The sequence below is a fragment of the Vespula pensylvanica genome, chromosome 6, assembly GCF_014466175.1.
Source record: "Vespula pensylvanica isolate Volc-1 chromosome 6, ASM1446617v1, whole genome shotgun sequence".
Taxonomy (NCBI): domain Eukaryota; kingdom Metazoa; phylum Arthropoda; class Insecta; order Hymenoptera; family Vespidae; genus Vespula; species Vespula pensylvanica.
Genome location: NC_057690.1, coordinates 1,178,959 through 1,188,958, shown reverse-complemented (window position 1 = coordinate 1,188,958; position 10,000 = coordinate 1,178,959). Strand labels below are relative to the sequence as shown.

The following is a 10,000-nucleotide window of genomic DNA, read 5'->3' as shown; positions in this document are numbered from 1 at the left end:
AAGAAAAATTCTTTTTTTCTTCCCACTTCTGCTTCCTTCGACATTCGAATTCTCGTTGATCGATCGACGTTGAAAAATTTAATTAACTCCGTCGAAATTAAATTACGATCGTTTAAATCTAGCGACGTATGGCATAATTAATTACTACTTACATTGGCGACATTAGGCGACGACATTATCGAATTATTAACGATAACAAAACTTTTCGTTTGTACGCTTATTAAGAGAAATTATTAAAATCGCGATGAAAATGATACTTAATTATTTTCTAGAAAAAGGTAGGAAGAAGTAAATAGAAGAAGAAAAAAAAAAACGAAATTAGAATTTAAGAAAAAGGAACTTATGCGGATTGCCTATAAATCTCGACTCGAAAAAGCTTCCGCTTCGAAAGACCTTTCGTGGATCATTACGTCGACGTGAAAAACAAAAAGAAAAAAAAGATCTAAATCGTTCAGAGAACCCTGTTAAAGCTGCCATTATGTAAAAAAAAAAAAAAAAAAAAAATTGCAATGCTGTATAATCAGATGACATAATTAATATCTCTACAAATCACACGGCGAATAATCCACGATATAAATCTTTTCGAACTATCGAAATTCGAATCTCGGAAGCTGATTAAAAATAAAAATAAAAAAAAAAAAAAAATAGAAAGAAAGGAGAAATATTTTTTTCAACGTAAACTATTTTTTACAAGACGATTGTATTTAAATATTTCAAAACGTATCAAAAGTAGGCAGTGATTCGATTGTTCGTTTCAGTTGTCTATCTTGTGTTAAAAAAAAAAAAAAAAAAAAAAAAAAAAAAGGGAAGAAATAAAAAAAACAATATTCGAGATCGGATCAACATCAAGGAAATGAAAATAATAAAAAATAAAAAACTTAAAAAAAAAAAAAATACGAGATGTTTTTTCCTCGAATTTTCTTTTTCGCTTTTATACGTACGTAATAATTATATATCATTACTTTTGGTGATAAGAAACAAAAAAAAAAAAAAAAAAAAAAAGAAAAGAAAAATTATGAAAAACATTTGGATACATCGTCGAGAGGAAGACGCAAATAGTCTTTTCAAAATACAACCTTCAATCGTAGGATCGATATACATCTTGTCGAGATCGATCGATCGTACGGAAACTTTTAAGATCATTTTCTTTTTCTTTTTTCTTGAACATCGACGCGCGGCATCTTCGTTCGATCTTACGAAGCGAACGAAGGCAAACGAAATTTCGATAATAATTAAAGAAAATACATTTCTTTTCTTTCTCTCTCTCTCTCTCTCTCTCTCTCTCTCTCTCTCTCTCTCTCTCTCTCTCTTTCTCTCTCTCTCTCTCCCTCTCTCTTTTTTCTCTATCGATTTATTTTTTACGCATTTACAACGATTAAATTTTGCAACGATAACACGTGCATCAACGACAGCTGCATTCTTTTTTGTTTTAATCTTTCTCGTGTAAAGGTATTCAAAAAATAATTCGGTCTCTCGCTCTAATATCTCAAATGATAACCTTAAATAGAAAACGTCGACGTACTATATTGTCAAAAAAGAAAAAAAGAAAAAGAAAAAAAAAATAACTAGACAAAAGTGTCACGTGCGATCCTTCTAAGTTCGTAGTTTTTGAATCGATAGAAAAACATTAATCAAGAATCAACAAAAAAGAAAAAAAAAGGAAAAAAAAAACAAACAAAAAGAAACAAACAAACAAACAAACAAAACAAAACGACCAAAAACTTTAATGAAATAAACAAAAGAGAGAAAGAGATGAGTAACGACGTCGATAATGCAGATACCTACAATTTCCAAAATTTCGACCACGTGCAATTTGTATAAATTTCAGTACCACAAAATTTAATATTCAACTACTTTCCTCTCTCACGCTCTCTCTCTCTCTCTCTCTCTCTCTCTCTCTCTCTATCTCTCTCTCTCTCCCTCTCTCTCTCTCTCTCTCTCTCTCTCGAATAAATATATTTTTCTTTTTCTTTTCAACATCCTCACTATTTTAATTTTATACGCATCGCACATTCCGTTTTCGTCTCTCGTGTTGCCATTCGTTGTTATTTATTTCTCTCTTTCTCTTTCGTTTAATTTTTTATTGTACACACAAACACAAACCCACACACACACACAAACATCCAGGTACAAACATACATTCTCTCTTTCTCTCTCTCTCTCTCTATTTTTATCTCTCTTTCTCACACATACACATACATACACCCTCTCTCTCTCTCTCTCTCTCTCTCTCTCTCTCTCTCTCTCTCTCACTCATTCACTCTCTTGTTCTTTCTCTCTCTTTCTCTTTCTCTCTTGCTTTTTTAGTCGGGAATCGGGAAGAGATAGAGCAGAACCAGGGTGGTTAGGAATGTTGCAAAAAGCATCGCGGACAAGACGCGGTCCTGAATCGTACGGGGTGAACCTGCGGCCGGCTCTTCATTGCCTCTCTCAACTTCTTCAGGAAGAAGGAGAAGAGCGGAGACGAGACGTGCCAGAGCCTCGAGCCCGTACGCGTCCATGTAACCCACGTCCATGATTGCGTCCGCGTCCATTAACACCTCCTGCAACCAACAACGATACTACTCAGTCCCAACAATTTCTTTTTCTTCTCTTATTGTTGTTGTTGTTGTTTTTGATGTTTTTAATTGATTTTTACTTTTTGATTTATTTTACTTTATTGTTCCTTATTTTTTTGCCTTCTCTTTAATTCTCTCTCATTCTTTTTTTTTAAAGGTAGCCGCCGCTCTCGAGAATAATCGCGAATTTTTTAATTACTTTAATTATTACTACGAGAACGTATCAAAAGACGGTTCTCGAGATTAATCGATAAATAAATAATCATTCTTGATTTTTTTTTTTTTACTTTTTATTTTACGTTATTTAATATCTTCAACGAGATAGAGTATAGAGATGTGTTTCTTTTTTAACTTTATATATATATATATATATATATATATATATATATATATAAAAATTTAACGATCGAAAAAGAAGTTAGATCGGAAATTCGTGAGAGAAGAGAACCTCCACAAATGAAATGCCATTGGAGCGTTTAAAAATTTAATTTTGCGAAAAGCAACGAGCGACACAACAGAAGCAATTATCAAAATCTATAGAAGCGCATGCATCTAAAAGCTTCTTTCGATTTATCCGCGTGTTCTTCTTTTTTTTTATTTATCTTTTATTTAATTTCGTTTTTCTTTTTTCCTCTCTTTTTTTTTTTTAAACATTTTTCTTGTGTATATATGTACGTGTATTTCACCCTTAACAAACGCATTCTTTCTCTTTCTCTCTTTCTCACTCTCTCTCTTTGGTTGTTGATTTTTAATCTCTCTCTCTCTCTCTCTCTCTCTCCCTCTCTCTCTCTCTCCCTCTCTCTCTCACTCTTTCCTTCTCTCTTCTTTTTTTAAGCTGCTCGCGGCTACATTGGGGACTGACTAGTAGAGTTGTTGGAAGTACCATCGAATATCAAAAACGACTGACGTGAGGCCGTTTAAGCATTAGTATACAAGTATTACGCCAAACATTATAATTAGATAAATATTTTCTATAGAAACGCAAGCATCGCTTTTGTTTTTTCTTTCTTTCTTTTTCTTTTTATATATTTTTTTTTCGATCATTCAACGATCACGTAAAACGTAAGTAAGACGTACAATATGTATATATGTATATATATATTAAACTCTTAACGTTTCATTCAATGATCGAGCTAACTCTATCTCTTTTCCTGACCTGATACACACGTTCACCATATCGCGTCACCATCGTGCAAAAGAATTTTATATAAATATGAATAGAGAAAAGATGAGACTGGTTAATTTTCGATGTATTTATGTATGTATATTTGTAGGTATGTATGTATATATATATGTACGTATATACAGGCTGTATATAAACCATATAAACTTGTTTGTTAATGGTTTCCCGAAAAGAAGAGAAAAATAAAAAATAAAAAAAGAAATAGAATGAAAGAACTTACTACTAGAAAATTTCTACTTACAAATTTATATACACCCTGTGAACATATATATACATATATATACTTATCTATTTATTTATTTATTTATTTATTTATTTCACGTATCATTAAATAAATAATCCATGCAGAAAGAAACTAAACTACTCGATAGTGAAGAACAGTTCTGAACAACTTCTTAAACTATTTAATATATATATATACAAAAAAAAAAAAAATAGAATATAAACAAAAAACAAAAAAAGCTGAATAAAACTCATGTATAAATCTTACCTCGTCAACGCCTATTTTTCGACAGGCCTCCAAGAAATTGTCAACGTTACGTCTGCATCTTGCCATTGTGAGCTTAGGCTACGTAAAGAAAGATATCATTGTCTTTCGTTGTCATGGACGACAAAGTTACAAAGAAAATAACAATAATAAAAAGAAAAAAAAAATGAGGACAATCTTTGTAATATCATGCGATGTTTGTAATTGTTGATGACGAAATTGTTTGATGGGACTTACTACGGCCGGTGATGGGACATGTATGCTGGCTACCGATCGTGGCCTTACGTGATTCGCCAAGTGACAAAGTACGACGCCATCGGTCAATGCTGGCGCCAGATCTTCCGGTAAAGCCATTTTCAGTCTCGTTTCTATATGCTGTATTATAAGTCAACGAAGGAACAATGCGAATGCCTCATTAGAAATCTGCTGCACAATTACTCAAGACTACTAACTGTAGAACCATTTATTTTGAAAATTATCCAAAGAATCCATTTTTTTATTTTCTAAGTGAAATGTCGCACAATTCGTAATTACTTTATATTACTCTTATAGACTTTTTATTCCTAACTGGTTAATATTTAATATCTTAAAAAATGCAATGTAAAATTGGATAAACAAAGCAGTAAAAGAAATTACGTAAAAGTGATTGATTATGAAAACGGTCAAAGTCTAATTTCCATAGACACATGTAGAATATATTTTAAGTGATATTTGATTTTTCCTAATCGAAATCAAATGATTTTTTTTACAATTGATTTAATTATGAGAATGGTACAAGTTCATTTACAACCCGTGAATATATATTATTTTAGTTAAATTCGTCTGAAGGAAATTTATACGAATTACGTAATAATTAATCAAATTACATGTTGATAGATTAGTAGAAACATTGTCAGACTAGACATAATTAATTAATATTTTTAAATTGATCGATAGGCTGATCTTTAATTTGCTCGAAACAACAAAAGATGGATTCGCACAACTTTCGAAATAAACGATCCGTATTGTTCTATACAATCTAAATACATTGAAAAAGGGAAAAGAAAGATAGCAAAGAAAGAAAAACAATTTCAATGACAATTTTATCCGATCAAACGGATTACGAGAGAATACAAGACTGACTAATAATGACTTTATTATTATTACTATTATCGTTATAATTATATTCCCAAAAGAAATGGTACATTTCAAGGGAATCTTGTAAAATAACTTTTCGACACTCACGTTCCTGAGTTGTTCGATCAAATCGGCTTCCTCTTTGGCACGTTCGAACTCTCTCCTCATTGTGAACGAGTACTTTTCCGGCAAATTGCTATTCCACGTAACGGATCTCGACGACTTAGGACTTCCGCCATTTCTGCTTGGACTTTTGTTACCTGATTACCAAGGAACAAAAAAGGAGAAAAAGAAAAAAAGAATATTTTAATAAAAGAAACATAAGGATAAAAGCAATAAAAAAAAAAAAAAAAGAAAAAAAATGTCGCTCAAAATATCTATAACTTCATCATCGATACAAACGACTTCGATTGAAATTTCGATACGGTCGAAAATTTTATTAACGAATATCTAATGTCTCTTACCTTCGACATAGCCAACAGCTGTTTTGACTAATCTCGGAGTATGTCCAGGACTGGTATTATTCGACATTATACTGCTCGACGTTTTGATAGGCGAATTTGGCTTTTTGTAAGGCTGCTCGTGATACTTTCCATTTTTATTATTGTACTCGTTATTGCTACCATTGATGATAGGTGTATTTTGATAATTTATCCTCGAGGGCGTGACCTTTTGCACCGGCCTCTTCGTCGCATTTTCCTCGTTGAATATTTGCTTGCCAGTAAGGGCAATGCCCTCCTTGGCTCCATTCGAGTCAGTCTCGTTGTTCTGCGATTCGTTGCCCGGAGGTGTCACCTGTTCCCTTGGTCTGTAAACACTTGGACCCTCGTTGGCCCTTTGTTGCCTCAATGCTTCCTTGTATTCCCTGAAAATTCAAACGTGTAATTCTTTCGGACGATGTAAGAGAAATGGCGTGACGATGAAGAAAAAAACCAAAAAAGAAAGAAAGAAAATTCAAAGGAAAACGGAAAAAGAAAAGGATGCAGGATTTCTTTCCATTTTAAAATTAAAAACAATCGCAACGTACAATCTCATATAATCAATCAGGGATGACGAGTTAACTCGAAACTCGGGAAATTCTATCGGAAATACGAGAATGGAAGATGAGCGAGAAATGCTGTTAGAGATGGAAGAAAAGAAGAGAAGAAAGATTGAAAAAGAGATTACCTGTACGTTTGGATGTGATTTAACGGCCTCTTATCATCCCCATTCAATAGCGACGTTGAATTGCTCGTAGCCTGGATTGGCTGCACCGACTGAGTCGTTGAAATTGGTTGAGACTGGCTCGTATGCGTCGTTTCCAAGGGACTGGAAAAGAGGAGCCACGCACGATAATGCACATGCAGCACGCGTGCAAGAGGTATGCAAAAAAAAGAACAAAAAACGAAAAAAAAATAAAATAAAAACAAACAAACAAAATCATCTTAGTAAGTATACTTAGAAAGATATAGATGATAAAAGGGGGTGAGGGGATGATAGACAGAAATAAATAAAAAAAGGGGATGAAAAGGTGGAGGTAACGATTCTAAATTAAAAATTCCCTAAACTTCAAATAGTTAACGCAAAAGTGACATTAAATGGTAATTTAATATAAATTATAAAAGTTAAATTTATTCGTTTAGAATTATAAAGTAAAATAAATTAGATCGATTAAAAATTGGTCGGATAGATCGATCAGGAAAGTGTTCGATTATAACGAATTCAATGTCACAGATAAAAATTAAATAAATTATTTATCCACCTGTTTTATCCGACATAACTTATGAAATAAGAAAATCGGTCTTACCCCGGTGGCGTGATAGACGTATGATGGAGGCCAGAGGTCATCGGTCTTCTTATGTCCGCGCCATTCTCGGAAGTGCTTCTCTCCAACCTCCTCTTCTCCAGCTGATCGTGAAGTATCATGGCCTGTACAAGAGAGAAAGATAGAGATAGATAGATAAACAAAGAGAAAGAAAGAGAGAGATCGAATTCGTTCAAGATTATACCAAGTAGTTATTAAACTTTTATCGTCAGCGATTTTAACGTGTCGCTCTACTATAACTGTATTCTGTACTTTATTGTAGCGGCGCTAAATCACTTTTTAAAAGATGACGCTGTAGACCAGGTCAAGGTCATTCAAATCGAAGCTTGAACAAGAGCCAACGCGGGAGAAAGAGAGAGAGAGAGAGAGAGAGAGAGAGAGAGAGAGAGACAGAAAGTAATTCGAGTTTGATATAATCGTCGAGACTTCAAGTGGGATCTACTCGATCATGCTAAATATAGAAGAACGAGTCATTCTTTAGTATTCGAGAAGAGCCGTACGTCTATTCCACGTTGCATAATACGTATACGTATTCTCCTTACGAAAAACGAAGCACGTAGAAGATATGGACGAGGAGAAAAAAAAAGCTTTATTGTCTGCTCCTTTCGAGATAGGATTCTTGAAAATTTTCCGATACTTCGCGATACGAAGTTTAAAAATAAAAAAATAAAAAAAGGAGATAGAGAGAGGGAGAAAAAAACGCGACGGATACGACGTAAATGATAATAATGATAACACGTAGTATATAGATAGATAGATAGATAGATAGATAGATAGATAGATAGATAGATAGATAGATAGATAGGTACCGAGTTAAATTTAAATCGGACTCCTCTTGAATTACTATCTGATTTCTTTCTTTTCTTCTTCTTTTTTTTTCTTTCATTTTCTTTTCCTTGTTTTCTCTTTCGCGATTGTTAACCGAACATTCGTCATTAAGATTGAATCAAACTCTCTTTCTCTCTCCTCTTCTCTTGATTGAAAAAAAAAAAAAAAAAGAATTTACGAATAAATAAATTATTTCAATCATTACGTTCGATCTTTCTTTCTTTCTTCTCCTTCTTTATCATACAATCAATCATATTATAAATTTATTCAGTCTGTCTCTTGTAAAAAAAAAGAAAAAAAAAAAAAAAAAAAATTTACGAATAAATAAATAAATTATTTCGATCATTACGTTCGATCTTTTTTTTCTTCTCCTTCTTTATCATACAATCAATCATATTATAAATTTATTCGATGTCTGTCCCTTGTAAAAAATAAATAAATAAATAAATGAAAATATTCGATTTCATAGGTCCATCAAATATTACCGATTGAAAATCTCTCAGAGATATTTAACTGATGGTTAAATAACCATGACACTCTTAAACCCACCCACCTTGCCCAGCTCGTCCTCCAAGGACGTATGTTCACCCGGTGAAATCGTACTCGGTGTAGACGTGCCACTGCAGGATCCATTTATTCCGGTTTCGTGTGGCAACGTTATGGAAAGCGGTGAACACTCTTGACGCCATAAACCCCGTACCTCACCGTCGTGCACCTGCATTCAAAAAGCGATGTCCACCAAGAGAGGTAAAAAGGATAGTCTTTAATTAAACGTCTATTAAAGTTCTACGTTTAACGACGACGAAATATATCGTCGACGAAAAACTTTTTTTTTTTATTTCATGCAATCATATTCGCTACAATAATTATCGCAATTTCATTTGAAAATTAATTACGGATCTTTGGGTAATTCGAAAAAGATATGTATATATTGCTGATAATTTGAAATTCTAATCTGTAAATTAATTCTCTGTAACAATCATACGTTTTTTTTTTTTTTTTTTTTTTAAACTATTTATCCATTATCTATTCGCCATAAAATTCATTCAGATTTCCATATTGGAGGATTGATATTTCTTTACGTATAAATTTTATCTTATTGTAATTATTAGATTAAGCAATGAATAATGAATTACATATATCTGAAATATTGAAAAAATATTAATACCTTTTATTCCAACTTATTTGGCAAATTAAAGAATTTAAGTATAGTAAACTTGCGTCTCGGTTATAATAGTATAATGTAATATATTATAATATAGTATAATATAATATTTCTATTGTATTGGTTTGGCCACGATTTTTAATAAATACGATAAATGATACTAACGTTGTTTATTTACATATAAAATAACAAAAATTTCAACAATATTTATTGGCCAACCTGAATAATATAAATAATAAAATAACAATATGTTTCATGTTATATATAATTTGTTTAGATATGATTAAGAAAAAAAAAGAAAGATAAAATCTTTTCTTTTATATGTATTATATATATATATATATATATATATATAATATTTATACATATGTATATATATATATATCCACACATTCAACCCTTATTTCAAACATAAACATACTTAACAAAATCACTACATATAAAAATCAATTTCTATATATATGTCTGAAGTTTTTTTTATCATTCCTCAGTAATCGTATTGAACAAAAGCCAACGAATGAGCGTATAAAGTACTCGAAAAGAAAATGGAAGGGCTAACAAAAGTACAAGGAAACTAACCGCGCTATGAATTTCTTGGGACCAACGTTTGTCAACCCCATCGCTCGTACTGTAACCACTGTCAACGTTATGGCGCCTATGAGATCTGGTGTCCAAGGTTGCATGACCCCGAGCATCCAGAGGTCCTCTTCTTGCACGTCCTCCTCTCGCCCTCTCGTGCTTCGCCGCCTGCCTCTCCAAGTACTTGAAGATGTGCGTTCGCCCGCGAATGCATAACTGAAGCAATTCATAAACCGCATGCTCTCTCTTTCTTTCTCTCTCTTTCTCTTTCTTGATACAT

The 10,000-nt window shown here is 32.6% G+C and overlaps 1 protein-coding gene across 2 annotated transcripts in view; it reads right to left on the bottom strand.

Moving 5' to 3' along the window:
* LOC122630172 (leucine-rich repeat and calponin homology domain-containing protein-like) overlaps window positions 1-10,000 on the bottom strand; it is a 61,310-nt gene that overhangs the window by 7,467 nt on the left and 43,843 nt on the right. The window contains exons 5-13 of one of the 2 annotated variants that reach the window (XM_043814378.1): window positions 9,721-9,936; window positions 8,530-8,691; window positions 7,131-7,252; window positions 6,512-6,652; window positions 5,809-6,209; window positions 5,453-5,604; window positions 4,466-4,603; window positions 4,232-4,309; window positions 2,257-2,543 (exon numbers count right to left, since the gene is read on the bottom strand). In XM_043814378.1, coding sequence (XP_043670313.1) covers window positions 2,304-2,543; window positions 4,232-4,309; window positions 4,466-4,603; window positions 5,453-5,604; window positions 5,809-6,209; window positions 6,512-6,652; window positions 7,131-7,252; window positions 8,530-8,691; window positions 9,721-9,936 — 1,650 coding nt within the window. In that variant the 3' untranslated portion in view covers window positions 2,257-2,303. Of the gene's footprint in view, window positions 1-2,256; window positions 2,544-4,231; window positions 4,310-4,465; window positions 4,604-5,452; window positions 5,605-5,808; window positions 6,210-6,511; window positions 6,653-7,130; window positions 7,253-8,529; window positions 8,692-9,720; window positions 9,937-10,000 lie in introns of those variants that run through there. The other variant, XM_043814379.1, reaches the window with a different exon arrangement.